At 35.7% G+C, this 21,173-nt stretch overlaps 1 protein-coding gene across 2 annotated transcripts in view; it reads right to left on the bottom strand.

The window, feature by feature from the left end:
* The window catches only part of CLTC (clathrin heavy chain), a 68,352-nt gene that overhangs the window by 16,923 nt on the left and 30,256 nt on the right, over positions 1-21,173 (bottom strand). For both annotated transcript variants that reach the window (XM_084861647.1, XM_084861648.1), the window contains exons 5-16: positions 19,543-19,656; positions 18,937-19,110; positions 16,764-16,961; positions 14,916-15,116; positions 12,629-12,781; positions 12,010-12,132; positions 10,423-10,560; positions 10,020-10,184; positions 9,683-9,863; positions 7,983-8,146; positions 2,444-2,569; positions 1,706-1,848 (exon numbers count right to left, since the gene is read on the bottom strand). In XM_084861647.1, coding sequence (XP_084717773.1) covers positions 1,706-1,848; positions 2,444-2,569; positions 7,983-8,146; positions 9,683-9,863; positions 10,020-10,184; positions 10,423-10,560; positions 12,010-12,132; positions 12,629-12,781; positions 14,916-15,116; positions 16,764-16,961; positions 18,937-19,110; positions 19,543-19,656 — 1,880 coding nt within the window. The remainder of the gene's footprint in view (positions 1-1,705; positions 1,849-2,443; positions 2,570-7,982; positions 8,147-9,682; positions 9,864-10,019; positions 10,185-10,422; positions 10,561-12,009; positions 12,133-12,628; positions 12,782-14,915; positions 15,117-16,763; positions 16,962-18,936; positions 19,111-19,542; positions 19,657-21,173) is intronic.

The raw sequence follows: 21,173 nt of genomic DNA, 5'->3' as shown, positions 1-21,173 counted from the left end.
TCTTAACATGCTAACTATTTAAATAATGTGCTTTCTCATACATTATTTTCTATTCTCAACAACCCTATTATAAATCGGGAAATAAGACTCAGAAGTGGTTAAATGATTTGTCCGAGATTACACAGAAGGTATGTAAGACTATATTCTCCCAACCAACAGGTAGGCTGAGAGAATGTATGATATAGAAAAAAGAGATTATAGATTCCTAAACTGTTGTTTTTATTGATTTCAGAGAGGAAGGAAGAGGGCGAGATAGAAACATAATTGATGAGAGAGAATAATTGTTTGGATGCCTCCTGCACGCCCCCCCCCCCCCCCCCCAACTGTAGATGGAGCCTGCAACCCAGGCACGTGCCCTTGACCGGAAGCGAATCTGGGACCCTTTAGTCTGCAGGTCGACAGTCTATCTACCAAGCCAAACCGGCTAGGGCTAAGTTGTTCTATTTTATACTGGAGAAAATATCTAGACTTTGGCTAATTTTGTTTAGGAGTGAGCTAGGACATGGTATAAAAAAATAGGCCAGATTATCTGAGGTTTCTCTCAATTTTAACACAATTAACATATATTACCTACAGCCAAGAAGAGACAGCATCCTAAATATACACTAGGAACAAAATGTAGTATCTTTAGAAGCTCTGGCTTAATCATTCTAGCAGCTGTATGGTCACTCCACCAGAGGTCATGGTTTCATTAAGCTATAGTTTGTTTCAATGGATTAAATTTCAAAAACTCCCAGAGAAAGAGCAGTAGGCCATTATTTTGGCTATCAAATTCATGTAAATACTTACATCACCATGTTCTCCTCATTTAATATTAAGATTAAAAAAAAAAATTAACCTAGAGTTAATAGGGAACTCTTTTCTCATTATTCTTGAAACTAATTTATTTAAGAACTTCCTTGTTTCACCAAAAATAAGACATCCTCCGAAAATAATACCTACTTACAGGTTTCCTTCTTAGTGAAATATAAGGCATCCCCCCGAAAATGAGGCCCCCCCCCCCCCCCCAGGCTAAACATGAGAGATTTGGTCCACTGATTCTGAAAGAAATGGAGTCATAAGAAATTCACCAGGAAATTCAGGAATTGGATTGTTATGATGATGTTCCAGAAGATGATGACATGATTGTCATTGAATAAATGAGTAAATTCTTGAGACTGTAGGATTCACAGTTTGTCTGGTTTGTGTTGACAACTACCATACTAGCATACCGTATACAGGTAATAAATTTCCTTTATTTTCATTTAACAATAAATGTGTACCGTATTCTTCTTCATGGAAAAATAAGACATCCCCTGAAAATAAGACCTAGCGCATCTTTGGGAGAAAAAATTAATATAAGACACTGTCTTATTTTAGGGGAAACAGGGTAGTTAGCAAATTCAGTGTTATACCTAACTAAAAAGAGGTTTTTCACATAGTTTACATTAAAAGCATATACAAAGTCAACCCTTGTAGCTCTAATTATAAATATGCAACACAAGTGACTAACCAGGTTAAAAGATTTTTTGTACGATAGCTGCAATGTTTCAGGAAAGTTTTTCTGTAAATTAACGCTGCAGTTAGCCTATCACTTCTAAATTGGTTGTTTCCAGGGAATTATGGTCCATTTATTTTTTCAACAACTGACAAGTTATATTTTTATTCACTACCAGGCTAAGAGAGACTTATTTATCCCAGTTATGAAGGTTAAACAGTACTACACCTGTTTCTTTTTTCAACCTCAGCAACAAGCTCATCAGTAGAAAATTGACCTCTTACAACAAGAATTAAGTTTTTAATGACATCTTCAGAGCAATCAACATCAAGTAATCCTCCAATAACCACAGGAAGTCGACTCGGATTCACCTAAGGGTTAAAAAAATTTGAAGAATGTCTAATATGATAAGCAAAAATGAGCTTTAAAAAATAAAAAATTTCCCTCTCTTTTAAGCTCAGTTTTAAAAGTTCAATAATAAACAGTCTAACTTGGCAACTAGACTGAGGAATTTAGCCGGAAGTCTGGCTTGGTTAATGAATTATCTCAGCATTATTCCAAAGGATAAATTAAGTCCAAAAATGCTAACAGAATTTTTAACACATTAAGTCCACTATAGCAAAACTGTCTTTCTGTTTTTAGAGTTAGAAGGTGTTTTTTGTATCTATATTTAAGATGCTTTTAAAACTGTGCTTTGGAGTCTATGGCCTGTACACAGACACTTCAGGTGCTACCAAGTAAGGAGGGCATTGGCCATCCAACTTTTTCAAACTACAGCAGTTCTGATCTGTTTTATACACTTGGCATGCAAGTATCAATAAAATTTTAATCAAAGAAGGATTTGGGTAGGAAAACATTCTGAGAGCCACTGTAGCAGACCACAGTTTTAAAAGGGTGAAGATTTCCAGAGTGAAATATAAAATCTACAATGAGATTTAATTTTTAGGTTATCTAAGTATTACTTACCTTTTGTACATATATCTCTATATACTTTTGAAGATTATTTCTATATAAGTACAGCACCAAATCATGGACAAAGTCAAATCGATCACACACAATGATGAGTGGTAACTGATCTGTTAGCTTCGCTTCCTGGGGGGAAAAAAGAACAAAAAGAAACCTTAATTTCCTTCTTCTGTGAGATATCAAATCTATGTAAAATATGAGGATCTCTGTTTTATACCAGTGGGAGAGGATCATATAAACCTGGCTGTTCTAAAGAAATTCCCAATTGCTGAAGAAAGCGTACCATTTTCAGTAATTTTTTATTAATCAATACTTAGATCCATAGCAAAATAACCAGGTCCTTCCCATACATACCCTTGACCAAAAAAAGTAACAAATTAAGATTAGTGAGCCACCACTGGCATTCGGGATATAAAATCATCACAGCAGGACTTTCATTAATGATTAATAAAATAGAATTGAGTTATTTAAGACCAATAGTCACATTGTCAAAATGTTGACATAAATGGCTTTTACTTGTTTCAAACTAATGACTTTTTTCACCCCTCCCTAATTCCATTCTATATGGCCAGCCTCTACCATTCTGTTACAGTAAAGCCTACAAGGAGCAACATGATGGTGACAGCCATGAATTAAACACCACATCTTGTATAATAAGAAAAAAGTTAAGAAAAAGAAAACATGTAAAGAAAGACATCTTTAAATTGCCTACTGCTTTTATCATTACAAATACCAAGCTATAATCCTACTTTATAGATTGACATAGATGTCACAGACAGGAGATAAGACCTGTATTGGACATTTACCTGAAACATGTCCTGTTACATTCCACAGACATAGGTAAAGCACAAAAAACAACAGTTTCCATCAGGAATTCATTTACACACAGTGAAACATTGCTCAATATATGATCTGTCTATGAAAATCTGCTAAGGAAGTAGAACTAAGTAGAATAGGACTTTCCCCAATGACAGCCACTAAGAACACTATTTGCAAGGTTAGAACAAAATAATACCTAAGTCTAAAACATATCAGTCACCCAATCCTATATAATAGGAGAGGAATATGCTAATTATTCGTTACGCCCTGCCCTGAGGTGTAATGTCGGGCAGCTTAAGGACCAGATCATGGAGGGGGCGGGGGAAGGGGGGGCGAGGCAGCGAATTACAAGCGGGCTGCAGAGCTACAGGGCAGGGCAGGACAGCGGGCAGAGAGCTACAGGAGGGCAGCAGCAACCTACTGGCACACAGATTTGTGTGCAGGGCTACTAGTTATAAATAATTTGAAGATTAGTTTATGAAGTGTTCACAGAACACAAAACCACATCTGGGAGTCATGAGAAATCCCGAATAGAAAATCAAAAAGGCATGCATGGGTTTGGATTTATGATAGGCCTGTACCCCTGGGTCTTTCATAGTGCCCCATGGCAGAGCAAACTGTGGCTTTGAATCATTGCCTGGCCTCTACCCACAGGCTGCAGGCACTGAAGCAGGTTACACAGTGGAGGGCAGGGGGTGGGGATGGAGGGAAGAGAGGGAGGGGAGGAAAGGCTGTAAATCTGAAGTGGAAGTCAACTGCAGACTTTTCACACATTAAAGAAAGTCTAAAGCAGGGGTGGGGAACATCTGGCTCTTGGGCCATATAAGACCTGAGAAATCATTTGGTATGGCCCTTCCAAGGCAAGAGGGGTGAGTTAATGAAATGTTCAACCAAATACAGTATAGCAGACTAATTTTAAGTCGATAATTTTGTATGGCCCTTGAATGATGTTATAAATATCCAAATGGCCCTTGGCGGGGAAAAAAGGTTCCTCACCTCACCCCTGGTCTAAAGCAAGTAATTTAACAGCATGGAAACTATACTAAATAGCTGCCATAATCATCTCTAGAAAGAGTGTTTGATCTACTTATGTAAAGATTTCAATAAGCTAAGTTTTGCCGAAACCGGTTTGGCTCAGTGGATAGAGCGTTGGCCTGGGGACTGAAAGGTCCTGGGTTCGATTCCAGTTAAGGGCATGTACCTTGGTTGCAGGCACATCCCCAGTAGGGGGTGTGCAAGGGGTAGCTGATCGATGATTCTCTCTCATCGATGTTTCTAACTCTCTATCCCTCTCTCTCTTCCTCTCTGTAAAAAATCAATAAAATATGTTTTTAAAAAATAAGCTAAGTTTTTCCTATTAAATAAACATCAAAAAGTTAGTGGGTCATACTAATCTTCTTTATCCTGTTTAAAATACAAATAAAATATTATGTACTTTTATTTTATCATTTAGGGAGAAAACACACTTGCAAGTAATCTAAGATTACTTAGGTATTCTATTCTCATGCGTGTTTACTTTTCTGCTGGCAAAGACAAACATACTTTATCTATGCCTCTTCCCTCCCAAACACTTAAGATTGAAAAAATAGGCAAAAATCTAGAATGGATACTTTATTGATTGCCTAAATTTGCAGATGATTTCATACATGTAAGTAATGCTATTAACATTTTAAATTATTTAAAAGTTTACCCTCTAGCTATTATGGTAAAAGATTTTAAGATAAAAATTAAAATTCTATGAACATTCAGAGGTTGTCATAAACATGAAGTTACTCATTTAACTAATATTTACTGAGTACCCAGGGACCAGACACTGTACTTATACACTGGAAATATAGCAGGGAACAAAGTAAGCATTCCCTCAAAGGGCTTACACTGTAGTGGGAAGAGGCAATACTGTTAAGTGTTATTATTTTTTTTTTAAATATATTTTATTGACTTTTAACAGAGAGGAATTGAGAGGGACAGAGAGTTAGAAACATCGATGAGAGAGAATCATCGATCAGCTGCCTCTTGCACACCCCCCACTGGGGATGTGCCCACAACCAAGGTACATGCCCTTGACGGGAATCGAACCTGGGACCTTTCAGTCTGCATGCCGACGCTCTATCCACTGAGCCAAACCGGTCCCGGCTGTTAAGAGTTATTTTTTAAAAAAGCAGAATATGGGGAAGGTAAGGTTAGGCTAGGGTCATCTGAGACATCCTTTCTCATGACATCTGATGAGAAATCTTAAAGAACGTTAGGACTTAGGTCACAAAGGTCAGAAAAGCGGAAAGGAGTACAAGCAAAGACCGTGGCAGGAGAGGGCTGGGGGAGTGCCAGAAACAGCAAGCAAGTCAGTGTAGGTCAACCAAACCAGGAAAGGAAAATTGACAGAAGATTAAAAGTAGCAAGAAGCAGATCATGGATCTGGAGAACAGTTCCATGCTTGTATGGAGATCTATAATTCTACAAAAACTTAGGGCATGAGCCAAATGATGCTAATATCATCATTTCTTCTTGCTAACTGGTTACTGTACATGGGAAGCCATATTCTAACAATCTTTGTATTTCTGGTGGCTAGCATATAATTGGCATTGGAATGTTCAAGATCAGCTTCAGAGAAGTATTTTTCTTATTACCACAGAGTTTACATATACCACCAGTCAATTATCATATGGCTAGTACCTCAAAGCTTACTAGCAGTGATGATGAGATGTAGCATTGCTGCTACCATACTATTGGTCAATAAGAAAAGGAAATAAAATGTTTTAATATGTTCATTCTCACTACTAGGATGAAAGGCTGGATACAATAGTAGCATCTTAGTATTGAGTTCCTATCTCAGATTATTTCAAGATAAGACACACTAACTCAGACTGAAATTAAAATTCCTTCAAGGAGTCAGGAATAACTCAAAAACGAAAAGAAACAAAATTTGAATTATTGTTTTTCACATGTAGGCTGGCACTACCTTATTTGCAAGGCCCACCAACACAGTTTATTTACAACTGTTATAACCTGAACACTTAAGGCCTATGGAGGTAGTTGAGAAAAACTTGTGGTTGAAGAAACCAAGGCTGAGTTAATTTGGTTAAGGTAACAGGTCGACGTAATAGATAGAAATGGAATTTAAACCAGGTTTGACTGGTTCAAAAGCCTGTAATATCCATATCCATGCCCCTACTCTATCAGGCTTACAACCAATTTACAAATGTGGAATGGGAATCATCATCTAATTAGATCTCATAGACTAAGCAACTTAAGGCTGCACCATCTCAGTATCCAGGTAAGTTTTTTGAAGTTTAAGAACATAATATTTTAGTCTTGCTTTATTTATATATATATATATATATATATATATATATATATATATATATATATATGTGTGTGTATGTGTATATATATATATATATATATATATATATATATTTCATAAGTCAAATATTAATATTCAATGCTAAAGAAATTGAGACTGAAGCATAAAAGCTGTGAGCTTAATAAAAACAAAAAGAAATCAGCTTAAGAATCTGGTAGTATTTTTAAAAAAGGAAACAGTCCTGACAATCAAATGAGGAACTGAACCAGTGTTAGGGGTACACTAGCCAAGCATAAAGCATCTTATCTTATTTCTTATTTGGAGTTTTTTTGACACCAGAATGTCTTTAGTTCAAACACATCATACTAGCCAGGGCACTCAGACTATTTATAATGGTTAAGACATTAAATTATAAAGTTATATATTTTGGGGAAAGTTTATTTTTTAATCTATAATACAGGGTTACTTCGACTATCTCATTACTGAAACCCCTAAGGTTTGGGGGTATTTAACCTAGAGCCCTATCAGCTAATACAACTGTGGTGACAGTATAGGCATAGGAAAAACCTATTTTTTCTACTGAATTATACATTAAACATTTTGGTTTTAGTTTCAATCTAAAATTCTTCCAAAAGACAAAAAAAAATGTTCAAGAACTTTATATTGTTCTGGAGTCATTTCATATTTATAAATAAATGTTTAGAGGGATAAACTGTTCTATAGTCTTCCTGAATTTTAGAGGCAACTAACATTTTAAAGTTTTATTTTCCTGTAAAAGTAACAAGTAGGAATGAGAATAAAGGTAAAGTTAAGTAGAACTTTAAACAACATTAACTGCCCTCAGGTATACTTTAAAGAGCTAAGAATCTTTAAACCATTACTCTTCACTTCAACATAGGCAGTTTTTTCTTTTCTAGAACTAAATTCCTGTGTCACAAATCTGAGGTTTTCTGTTTACTCTTACTCTCAATTTATGAATTACACATGATTAATATTTAGTTTCCAGAGTCAGGCTAATTTGATGACAGAAATAAACCTTTTATATATGCAGTAGAGACTCCTTAAAATGACACTAAAGGCAAATGATTGTAATATTCAAAAGGAGACTAAATGATATTCTAAAATGACACCAAATGTCTAAAATCATTTTCAAAGTGAAAGAAAGGACATCTTTAAGATAGTGCAATTTTTTTCTTCTTTTAAATAGATGGAGTAATTCTTAAGTATTACTTACCAATTTCCTTCCCTATTTCAAAGGAAACCACAAAGTATTAAATTTGGAAGAAATAATTCAGCACATGATTTCAGAATGTTAAGAATTTTACATTTAGGGGAACTTTTTTTTTTAAACTAACCAAACCCTTGCAGAACTGCTGATCTTCAACCCAACCAGAAACTGCATTACTCAAAATCACTTACCTTGAGAAAATTCTTGACTCGCTCAGGATCGTAGCAGTTGCTTTCTCGGCAGATTCTTTCTACTTCTTTGATCTGCCCAGTCTTGCAAGCTGCCTGAATATATTTAAAGTGCACATCTGGGTCCTGACTAAAGTTAACAATGGATCCCAGAAAATAAAAGAGACCTTAAAAAACAGATAATTGAAATTAAGTACAGGTGCACTTTTAAGAATAACAGAACTGTATAATATTTAAGCAATTAAAAAACATGTTATTTCAATTTTATAAAAAATAAACACATACTCAACACTCCCAAGTAAAAACTGGTTGCTCAAAAAACTCCATAAGAATATGAGTTAATCTAGTAATTAGTTCAATAAAGGGATTTGCACCTTAATCTTGAACAAAACAAACAAACAGAAAATTGAGCATGGCCAGCGTGCTCAGTGGTTTAGCATCGACCTATGAACCAGGAGGTAATGGTTCGATTTCTGGTTAGGGCATATGCCCAGGCTATGGGCTTCATCTCTCTCATCATTAATGTTTCTCTCTCTCTCTCTCTCCCTTTCCTTTCTTTTCCTTTCCTTTCCTTTCTGAAATCAATAAAAATATACTTAAAACAACAACAATAGAAAATTCAACCCAATGTTTTCTAATAACAGAGAAATAGGAGGCAGCTACTTAATACCAAACTAATTATCACATCATATTCCATATGACAAGTTTTAAACGAAGACCCTTATAGCAGGTGTTTTTCCATAGGCAGTTAATAGGAAACATACAAAAGTAGTTTGAAGAGAATTTAATGCAGTGCTGTCAATACAATAGCCACTAACCACGTGTGGCTATCAAGCACTTGAAATGTGGCTAGTGTGACTGAAGAACTAAATTTTTAATTATATTCATTTTAATTTCTTCAAATTTAAATAGCTGTATGTGGCTAGTGGTTACTGTACCGAATAAAGTAGTATAAATTTAGTGCATAGTTAACATACAGAAACAGAAAACTAGTAGAAATCTTATTCCTTCTGTCTAGAGCAATACTACAAAAAGAGGAAGAAAAGGTAACTGGGACCAGAAGTTTATCTAATGAACCCAAGAGCCACCCAACAGTGATTACATTAGTACTCAGTACAGCAGTGGTTTTCAACTGGGGGTGATTTTCTTCCCAGGAGACATTTGGCAATGTCTGGAGACATTTTTGTGTCACAACTGGTGGCGCTGAACCACACTGGCACCTAGTGAGTAGAAGCCAGAGATGTTGCTAAGAATCCTACATACACCCGCCCACCATAAGTTATCCAGCCCAAAAGGTCTGAGGTGCTGAAGCTACACAAACCAGCTGAATATAATGACAAGTCACAAAACATCCTTGGTTAGAAACATTTGCCATTATAAGAGTCAAACAACATAGCATGAAAATTTATTATACCTGATCACTAGTCACTAGTATTTTCGTTTTACACAATTATTACAAAGCCTGCTTTTATTTCATCTATAAATTCTGCTTTTATTTCATCTATAAAATATGCAAGCAATCTGTTCACTGCAGATCCCTAGAATCTAACATAAAAGATACTCGACAACATCTATCGCATGATAAAACTTAAAATTGTCCCATAAAAATTAAGCTTGGGGAGACAAAATTTCTAATAGCCTGTGAACATAATAATACCCCTCTTGGTTATCTTAATTAAAAAACAATTCAAATTCCTAATTACCTTCAAAACTTTTGAAAGATTCAAACAGTTCAATCAGAGACTGAGTTAACAGTTGTTCATGATACTTAGAAGCCACTTGAACACAGATCTGCAGATTTTGGCGAATATTGGCAGACAGCATGGCCCTGAGGCACTCTAGGGAGTCTTCTACTGATAAGGATCCAAAATAATTCACTAGCCACTAGAAGACAAAATAAATAAATAAGCAAGTATATAAATGAAATAAAACTGAACCTAATGGTGATATGAAATTATCATCACTCAGTACCACAAACACATTTTCAGTATACCGTTCAATCATATCTAAGACCACCCATTAGGTAAGAAGATGAAATACCTCAGGGTTAAGAAGATGGGTGTGAACAACTGCACGCTTAATATCATATAAATCAGTGAAGTGTTCCAATGCACGTTGCAGGAGGCCAGCCTTTTCACACAGCTGAGCAATATGAGCCCGGTCATAATGCGTGAACATCTGATTCCCTAGGATAGCATCTGCAACCTGAAAAACCACAAACAGGACAAGTTTAGTTTACCAGCCCATTTATATCTGTAATTCTACATCCAGGTTACATATAAAGATCCAACATCTAATTCATAAAGAGGAGAAAATACAAAGGGTCACTAAGTAAATTTCCTTAAAGAATAGTCATCTCAGTTGCTTCAAATAACAATCTAAGAAGCAATGAGTAAATACTAAAACAGTGTTGAAAACACCTTAAAAGTGTGAACACATATACCTGAGGTGCATGCATAAGGTTCATCTCAAGCAGCCTCGTCTGTAAAGGACCTTCAGACGGGCGATTATTCTTCAGGGCATCAAGCAAGAATGCAGTGCACTGCTGAATCAGATTGTATTCCATAAAGACATCCACAATCTGCAAAAAGATTTAAAGAATGCTGAGATGTTTAAAAGTGGCTTTATGATACTGTTGATAATATGTAAATGAAAGGAAATTAAACATCATCTCATTTGTTTTACATATAAAAAATTGCCAGACCAAACAAACCCCAGACTTAAAAAATGTTATTTGGACAGTTTAACTTCATAATTTAAAAACAAATTTCTGTCCTGCTGGAAATTGAGCCAGAAACCTGGGCATGTGCCCAGTCTGGGAATTGAACCATGACTTCCTGGTTCATTGGTTGATGTTCAATCACTGAGCCATTGCTGGTCGGGCAGCATTGACTATTTTTAAAAGTATCATGAGAATCATTTCAATAATAAAATTTTTACTTTAAAAAAAAAAAAAAAAATTTCTGGGCCCTAGCCAGTTTGGCTCAGTGGACCCTGCAGACTGACGGGTCCTTGGTTCAATTCTGGTCAGGGACACATGCTTGGGTTGTGGGCTCGATTCCGTGGTATTTTGTGGAAGAGCTACACTCAAGGCGCCAAAGAGCCGTAGTTTGTTGGCGACGGGTTTAGAGCATCATCTCAATATGCCAAGGTTGTGAGTTTGATCCCTGGTCAGGACACATATATGAATCAGCCAATGAATACATAGTAAGTCAAACAAATCGATGTCTCTCTGTTTCTGTCTCTTTCTCTCTCTCAAATCAAATTTTTAAAAAAGAAAGCTCTGGCCTGAGTGTTGAGTGGTTAGAATGTCAGTCACAGGTTTGATTCCCGGTTAAGGGCATGTACCTGGCGGGGCGAGTGTGGGAGGCAATCAGTGTATGTGTCTCTGTGACATCAATGTTTCTCTCCCCCCACACTTCCATTTTCTCTGAAAAGCAATGGAAAAAATGTCCTCAGGTGAGAGTAAAAAAAGAACTATTTTTGTTTTATGGAGTTACTTTTAGTTCTGGTAAAAAACAACTATTATTCCCCTACATTTTTCATATATTTACCTATACATCTCTAAACAAGAAGTCCATTTTGTTTGTTTTAAAACTGAATGTATAGCCCTGACCAGGTGGCTCAGTTGGTTGGAACGTCATCCCAAGCACCAAAAGGATTACAGGTTTGATTCCCAGTCAGGGAACATGCCTGGATTGTGGGTTCAATCCCTAGTCAGGGTGCATATGGGAGGCAACCAACCAGTGTTTCTCACATTGATGTGTGTGTGTGTGTGTGTGTGTGTGTGTGTGTGTCTCAAATCAATGAAAGCATGTTCTCTGGTGAGGATTTAAAAAAAAACCCGTATATAGATGGTACCATACTATCCATTTGTCTGCAACTTGCTTTTTTCTGTCTATGTATATAAGACAAAGCTTTAATCTCTAGAAATTAAATGATTAACCCATTCTTCTCCAAATTGTTTAAACTCAAATCCCCACATTCTCTATTTAAATCAACTTCTACCAGTACATTTTCATTTCTTTACCTGTGTGATATCAGCAAGAGGTTCTTCATCCTGAACTAACATTTGAGCAAACTGCTGTCCCTGATCTGGACTGATACGCATGACATTTCTCAGCAGAAAGATCCAATCTGGAGTGTATCCAACCTACAAATAGATAAAAATTTAAACCCCACCACAAAGTTTCCTTTTTATATAATTTAAAGGTTGTTTTTCTGCAACAGAATCTTACTAATATAGAACTAATATAGAACTAATATAGAACTACTGATGGAAGTACATTTTCAGTTTTAAGATGTCCAGTTTGATCTTGGTTTATATTAGGCAAATAGATGATTAAATAGCTGTAAATTTTTATAATAGGCTACTTCATTTTTGATGAATGACTATTTTAAAAAGTTTTTTTTTCTAACAGGTTAAGCATGTCCTGATATTTTAAATTCTAGCAAACTGTATAAGAGTAACTCTCTATTTTTTAATAAGTATAATTCTATGTGGGACTAAAATAAGGCTTTTATACTTTTCCCAGTAACTAAAAATTTAAGGATATTCACTATTAAAGTCATTTAGAGTTTCTACAGGCTAATTTCTCTTTAATGTTTTAATGAATTTTTTTGTTGAGAATTTGTTTCATTGAACTCACTTTTTTAGCATACAAAACAATCTTCTGAACTTGACCAGTTTCTGCAAAGCACTGAATGACTTTATTTGGGACATTAGCCCTTAGGTACACACTAAGTGCCAATGTAGGGTCCACAGATTTCACAAGGTCACCTAGTTCTTCAGAACATTCCAGCTGTCCAGAGGAAAAATAGAGATTGGTTAGTAATTCATAAGTTTTCATAAATGAGCAGCTGACACTACTTCCACTATAAATAATATGATAACAGTTACTCAATTGTCCTAGAATATATTACAAGTATTCAGGGGTTGAGGTTAGTAAAGATTCTTGATTATGTATTCATACCAATGTCTCAGTAGAATTTTCACACATCCTAATTAAGAAAAAAAGCCCAACAAGATTTTATACATATAGATATTACCAAATGCCTTGTTAGAAATGTAAATACTTAAAAAGCAGAATCTTGTACTATTAAGAATATTCAGACATCTGACCCACATGGTCCAATTCTTTCAAAATAAAGTAACTTTAAGTTGATCCGAAGGTTGTGGGTTATTGTTAAGCTGATTAACATCAAAATAAAGTAACTCTAAATATAATGTTATCAAACGAAAAGTTGATACTAAGTTACCAGTTGAGGCTTACCATAAGCACCATTATTAAAATTAGGGTATAATTTTTATGTCTGAAGAACCTAAGCTCCATTATCTTCTTGACTTTTGGATTTAAGGTTATAAAGCAGGACACTCTAATTTCACAAGGTCAAACAGATAAAAAAGACTGAATTTTTAGGTGGTAAATAGGTAGATTCCCTTCTCTATACATTCAACCTGCCTTAGTCAGCAGCCCAGTCTAGAAAAAAGTTTCCCTAAAAGAGTTTTGCTTTACATATTAAGAGTTGATTTTCTACTTTAAATGGCCATGTGGCTATGTCAGAGAATAGCCTTTATCATTGATCTTCAGTATGGAGAAAAAGTTGTGTTGAAGTATATCTCTTAACTAAACCTGCTAATTAATGAAGAGTTGACCACTTTTACTACAAATAGATTCCATATGACCATTCACAAAAAAAGGTAATAATATTCAGAAAGCTTTCACACTGTTATATAGGTCAACTCAGTTACCTGGGCTATCACCATCATCCCTTATCTTAAACAATTAAGATGGACCTCAAATACTCGCTATTGTGGCTATTAACTATTCCTCAGCAGAGGCTCCTATCCAAGCATCCCAACTCTGATGTACTATTCTCCAGTATCCTAGAAGACTGCCTGATTAAGAAACAAGGACTTAGAATTAGGCATGTAAAAATACTACCAACATACACTAACACTGAAAAGTATAACATTAAGTTATTCACTACTCAGAGTGCTTTAAATAGTACCACCTTATTCTTGACATAGCTTAAGAAATGGCAATTCAATATTGCCACTTTATCGAGAAAGGCTTTTTTATGTTGGTATGAAAGGAATAAAAACACTAATGGATTATTCAAACTTGTTAATTGCCTTGCAAATAAGCAACATTTCCCATAATGTGCTCTAGAAAACAAAATGCAATTAGATGTTCTATGTGAAAAGAAATCAGTTAAGTATGAATGAATATAAAAAGCACAGAGAAATCCTGCAGTAAAGAAAGCTGGTTAACATTTTTTAAAGGTTCATATTTAAATAAATTTCAAGAAACTGAGTTAAATATTTTCCCATGTAATGCTAATTTACATACTGTGAAATCTCTCTGGGAATTTTTATCACTGCTAATTAGCCCTGCTGTCTTATTAACATATCTATGGTCCAACATTTTATATAACATATTTCTCACACCCAAACATAGTTACTAGTTGCAAATACCACCATTGTGATGATACTTGGGAATTTCTCAAAGAAAAGATATATTTGTATGATTGAAAATACTGTGCATATTAAATGTGGGATGTGAGAGATAGGAATATATTCTTATATACAAATGAATGTTATATATGTTGACAAATATGAACACATATTGAAGTGTCTCACACTAAGCTTTTCCTGAAGCAAAAAGCAATTTTTGGACATCTCTGCTTCCAGGTTAGTGGTTCTAACTACCCAACACAACTTCTGGATTCCATTTAAAATACTAAACAAAGATATCCTATCTCTATATATTTTAAAAGTAAGTTTATCCATCTCATACAATGTCTGCTCTTATTCTATTCCTACAAGCATTAACAATACATACAGATATTTTGGGGCAGCCTACATGTTTATAACTTGCTAATTTGGTATTTAAGACAATCAAAGCAAAAGTATGTTAATTGAAGTTAATATACCTTATCTTCTTTTAACCATTTCTCCAAAAGCTGTTTCCGTCCTTGCTGAAGTACAGGCCTACACAATTCTAAGGATTCATATTTGTTTAGCTGGCCTTGGTCCAAAAGTATGCCAAAATATTGAAGTAGAGGAGAAGTTTGTCCGGGCTGGGCTGGGACACTCTGGAATCGACGGATGGTGTCTGGGGTTCGGAGGATTCCCTTTAAGAAACAGAAATGGTAAAGACTCCGTTTAAAGGAGATCCAACATCACACTAATAACTCCATGGGTCTCTTAAGTCAATCATAAAAGCATGATTCCATCTACTAAGACCAAATTTAAAATCTTCAATAAGTTAAATAAAATCAAATCTTCAATATGTTGAGTAATAATGATTCAGTCAATATCTGTTCACACCCCTGGCCAGGTGTGATAAGGTTATTCAGAATCAGAAACATCCCAACCTAATTACAATGCCAATGTGTAACAGAGTAAGTATAAAGTAGTTACAGTTAGCTATTATTCCAGGTTCGTGTTAAGTGCAAATTTCCTAATAGTGATCAGGATATAAGATGTTAATTCATTCAACATAATTCAGAGGTGATGAGAAGAAACTCAGCTCAATTTCAGACAACTCTTTTTACCATAAATGTAATAGGATCTGTTAAAATCCTTAAACTTTGGGAAATAAATTCAGTACTACCAAACAGTGTGCCCTGTGGTCCAACCTCTTGTTTCAACAGTGTTTGAACAGAACAGACCCAAGGACATCCCTTCTTCCAGCCCCAACCACGTTCTAACCTCTTTTCCAGCTGCAACCTTTGGAACCATCTTCTCAGCCATCCTCTGCCTCCAGGACCACCCAACACCTTTTGTTTTTGAGCTTAGCTCCTTATTGTTGATAAACCATGACTCCAAGATTTGTCAAAATGGTTCCACAGAGATGGAAGCCACTGACAACCACCTGGTTGACCTTCATCTGTGAGCCTCCCACACCTACCTCTCTTCTGGGCTTCTATTTCAAATGCGAAGATGTGGCTCTGGAAGGCATGGGCCACCTTTTCCATGAGTTGGCTGAGAAGTGGAGGGCACCAAGTGTCTCTTGAAGATGCAAAGCCAGCACAGTGCCCATGCCTTCTTCCAGGACAGTAAGAGATGTCACAGGTTGACTGTGGTAAAACCACAGTCCTCGAGAAGAACCTGAACCAGGCCCTATTGGATCTGCATGCTCTGGATTCGGCCCACACAGACACCCATATCTTGGTGACTTCTTATAGAGCCACTTCCTAGATGAGGAGGTGAAATTCATCAAGATGGATGACCACCTAACTAACCTCTGAAAGCTGGCTGGCCCCTAAACTGAGCTAAATTCACCTTCTAAGCATGACTAGAAGCCTCTGCAGCCCAGTGGCCTCGGAGGGACCCACTGGCATCCCCGTGGTGTCAGGGCTTCTGCCTGAGCCTCTTCCTGAAGCTCTAGGCAGCTTTTTAATCACCCTGAATGCCTTCTGTGGACCAAATGAAAACAAAGCTTTCCACAGGGGGGAAAAATGGTAACTATCACTGACAAGGTCAAACAGTATTACAACTAAGTAACTAAACATCATTACATCTATATAAACCATAGCTTGTTAGATCTATTTGTCTTTCTAACATTCTTAGTTTTAAAAAGCTAACCAAAACTAAAGGACAGAAGAATAATTAAGCAAATCTAAAGGCACCAATAAGGAACTCAATCTACCACAGAAAGAATGCAACCTAAAGAAGACTAGTTTCTCCATGGAGAGTTGGCTCCATTTCTAACAGCAGAAATAAAGCATATAAAACATTAATCTAATCATAGCAAATTCATTTTCATGGCTATTTACCTTGGGTGCATTAGCAGCCACCTTTGCTGCCTCTGAGTAATTTCCCTGGGCAAAAAGAGCATTAAATTTCCGGGCAAAGAGTTCTTCAGCACCAGCTAAGTTGTTACGTACAGCCATTCTCAGAGCCAAATCAGGATTTTGTAAGACATTGGTGATATAAGGAATTATGTTTTCTTCTTCCACACATACTGATAGAACCTGCAATTTAAAGATCAATGAATAGTTGCAATGTATTAATTTGGATATCAATGATACTAAATATGCTTAGAGTTGATTATTACTGAGTCACAAAGATATTAAAATTGTGACAGTTGCTTTTTTTTGTCATAAAAATATAAAAATTTTTAAAAAGAGGCAATAAATGAGAAAACTGAGGTGCTAACCCCCATTTGGAGTGCCTAAAATATGGCCATTCTGTAATATAAATAGCTCCCTATTTCATACTGTCTGAACTCTAATTGCTTTGCTACCATCCGTTTAAATGAGCTCTGTAAGACAATTCATTATGATTGGTAAATTCGTAAGGAAAGCAATCTTGAAAACCTTCAGAACATGACTGAAGAAGTTAAAAAAATCTAAGGCTTGCCTGGAAGAAGTTTAAGGTTTATTCTTTTAACTTTAGGATTTTTAAAATAAGGATTTTTCAGTAATTTTCTTTAATTACATTTACACCCCCACAGGCCAGATTATATATTCAGGGAGGGGAAAGAATCGCTGAATACTACTGTATAATGCAAGGTATACAACAAGTGCTTAATAAAGGTAATAATGTCAATTTGATGGCTTTTGATTTTCAACCAATAGAAATCACACTCTCATTCTTTTAGGGCAGTGATTTTGTGCCACAAGAATTTTTAAAATATGCAATGCCTGACTAACCTTTTTCCCTTAGATTGTCAAATTTAAAAAAAGACAATAGCCAACACAACACTAGCTACCTGGTGTGGATGAATCAAACTTATACTTTTTTGTTATTGTTAGATTGGCACAGAAAATTGTAGGCGAAGTGGAGGAAAATAATTAAGTTCCCAGAATCAAAGTTATAAATATCAAATATATTAGTAAAATTATCCAAGATACTTTAGTTTAAGCATTATCCTAAAAACATCAGCACAGCAGTGGAAAGAAAAAGATCTCTGGCTTATCAACTTCATAATTATTAAATTGTCATTAACCTAGTTCACCAAAAGGCAATTCATTCTTGATATTTTCCAGGAGAGACACATGCAACTGAATAAATGAAAGCTACTGAATTTTTAAAGTCACCTTTGTGCCAGACAAGGACTGGTATAGAAATACGATTAAACAAAGAAAAGCCCCTTTCCTAATGAAGAACAGAGGCTAACGCAGTTAAGCAAGCAATTGTAATTCCTTGTGATAAGTGCTACGAAGAGGGCTACGTAAGTTGTAGGGACATAAAGCAGTTGTAGAGTTGAGGCAGGGGATGGACAAGTAGGGACAGAGTATTTGCCTCTTCATATACACCCCATTTCTTGGAAATTATCAGAACAAAGGAGAAAAAAATCTACCAATTAACTTCCTCTTCTTAATACCTGGGAAAAATATTAATTTGGAGGAACACTAAGTAAAAACCAATAATAGCATTGTTTTTGAAGTCCTAATAATTTTTTAGAAAATAAGATACTCCTGGGGTAGAATATTTAATTACATTGAAATACTAAAAAAAATTACAGAAAAGGGATCACTTGTTAATGGTATGAAAAGGTTTGCCAATCATGACAGACTCAGATCAGCTAATATTTTCCCCATCTAACTGGATAGCTTGCCAGGTACCCCACGATAGCTACTGTAACATATCACCTTCCCACATTAAATATTTAGTAACAGTTAGGAATAGTGATGTAGGAAAAGTTCTTTTCCTTGTAGTTAATGATTTATCTTAAAAGTCATAGAAAGAAACTCCAATGAAAAGTATATAGTCTGTCAAATGTGGCCCTAATAGTTTCTTTGAAGAAGAATCACTTCTTTGACAATAAAGACACAATCCCAGGTGGCTATATGCCAGTTTCTCTCTTTGAGACAGGATTAAAGAGAGAGACTTTGTATTCGATGCTTTGTGTTTTTAGGTATATATTATTTTCAGACATCTGAAGTTGCCATTCACTTTTTGAAAATGTTAATGGCAATGACTTGAGTACCAGGTTGTCCGTACCTGTCCCTTCCTGTTCACGCCGATGATCCCCGCCGTGGCCTCATGCGGCGCGGTGACAAAGATAGTCTCTCCGCTGATCCTGTTCATGTAGATGCAGGTGCCCGTCTCCAGGTCATACAGGTGGATGTAACCATACTTAGTAATCAAGAATACCACATCATGCTTTTCACTGATCTGTACAAAGAAAATCAACACTTCAGTAAAATAATGAATACACAAACAGAAAATTTAGACCAATTCCATTTTAGAGATGGTGAAATTCTAGAACTTGGGCAAGAGATTTACATTACAAATTAGAAGCTAGTATTAATGGTTTCCTCATTCTTACAGAACATTTAAATATGGCACAAATAAGGGTCTTATGTAAAACATAAGAATATGAATAAAATGTATAAGATAAAAAAAGAAAACAATTTTGAATAATTTAGGATAACCCAGTTTACATATTAGAGTATTACTTTATCAAGTTTCTCTAATAAACTTTATTTCAAAACAAGTTATTCTTTTAAGCTCCACTTAAATCATATTGACTGAATAATAATAGTTTTTGAATTAATTTTGTTAAGAGGAGAGATTTCAAAGGTCCCTTTGCTGTGTTTAAAATACCTGCATTGCAACAGGAAAGTCATTTTGTGCTTCCGGAGGAAAGAAAACATCCACAGCCTTCTTTGGAAAGGGCTGGTTCCCTGTAGGTGGGGTGCCAACTTCAATGATATGTAACTGTTCAAAAGAAAATAAAATGTATAGAGACTTACATCTTTTAGTAGTTATCATAGTAGTTTTATTTGTTAACTAAACTGGAAACAATCAAAATGTCCTCCAATAGGTTTAATATTCACCATTAATATTTCCATGGTAGGTTAATAGTAATAAAAATAACTTTCATGGACATTATGCTGCATGGGATGGAAAGTCAATCTCAAAAGGTCACATACTATATCATTCTATTTATACAGCATCTTGAGTGACAAAATTATAGAAAGTAATTTAGTGGATGTCAAGGGCTAGAGATGGTAAGGGAGTGGGAGTACCTATAAAGAAGTAGCATGAGGGACATCTTTGAGGTAACGGAATAGGATGTATCTTGTGACACGGAATTACACAATAATACTAATGTTTTTTTTTTTTTGTTTTGGCCATTATTGCAGATTTATTTATTTATTTTTTTTTTAATTAATTAATTAATTTATTTATTTATTTTTTACATATTTTCTTGATTTTTTTTTTATTGCCCCCCTCCCTCCCTCCCACACATCCCCTCCCTCCCCATAGTTTTATGTCCATTGGTTGTACTTATATGCATTTATACAAGTCCTTCGGTTGATCTATTATCTCCCCGATATCCCTACCCTCCCCACTGTAATTTGACAGTCTGCCTGTTGCTTTACTTTCTCTATATCTGTCTCTTGGTTCATCAGTTTATAAAGATCTTTATCATCCACCGATGTGTGAGGTCATGTGGTGTTTCTCTTTCGTTGATTGGCTTATTTCACTCAGCATGATGCTCTCCAATTCCATCCAGGTTGCTGCAAATGATGAGAATTCCTTCTTCTTTATGGCAGCATAGTATTCCATTGTGTAGATGTACCATAGTTTTTGGATCCAATCATCTGCTGACGGGCACCTAGGCTGTTTCCAAATTCTGGCTATTGTAGATTGTGCTGCTATGAACATAGGGGTGCATATATCCTTTCTGATTGGTGTTTCTAGTTTCTTGGGATATATTCCTAGAAGTGGGATTACTGGGTCAAATGGGAGTTCCATTTTCAGTTTTTTGAGGAAACTCCACACTGTTCTCCACAGTGGTTGCACCAGTCTGCATTCCCACCAGCAGTGCACGAGAGTTCCTTTTTCTCCGCAACCTCGCCAACACTTGTCGTTTGTTGATTTGTTGATGTTGGCCATTCTGACAGGTGTGAGATGGTACCGCATTGTTGTTTTGATTTGCACCTCTCGGATACTTAGTGACTTTGAGCATGTTTTCATGTGCCTTTTGGCCTTCCTTCTGTCTTCTTTTGAAAATATTCTGTTTAGGTCCATTGCCCATTTTTTAATTGGATCATTCATCTTCCTTTTATTTAGTTGTATAAGCTGTCTGTAAATGTTGGAGATTAAACCTTTATCAGTGGTAATATTTGCAAATATGATCTCCCACACCGTGGGCTTTCTTGTTGTTTTATTGATGGTTTCTTTTGCTGTAAAAAAGCTTTTTATTTTGAAGTAGTCCCATTTGTTTA

The sequence above is a fragment of the Pipistrellus hanaki genome, assembly GCF_964339955.1.
Source record: "Pipistrellus hanaki genome assembly, chromosome: 16".
NCBI lineage: Eukaryota > Metazoa > Chordata > Mammalia > Chiroptera > Vespertilionidae > Pipistrellus > Pipistrellus hanaki.
Note: the sequence above shows the minus strand (reverse complement) of the source record. Positions and strands in the feature narration are given on the sequence as shown.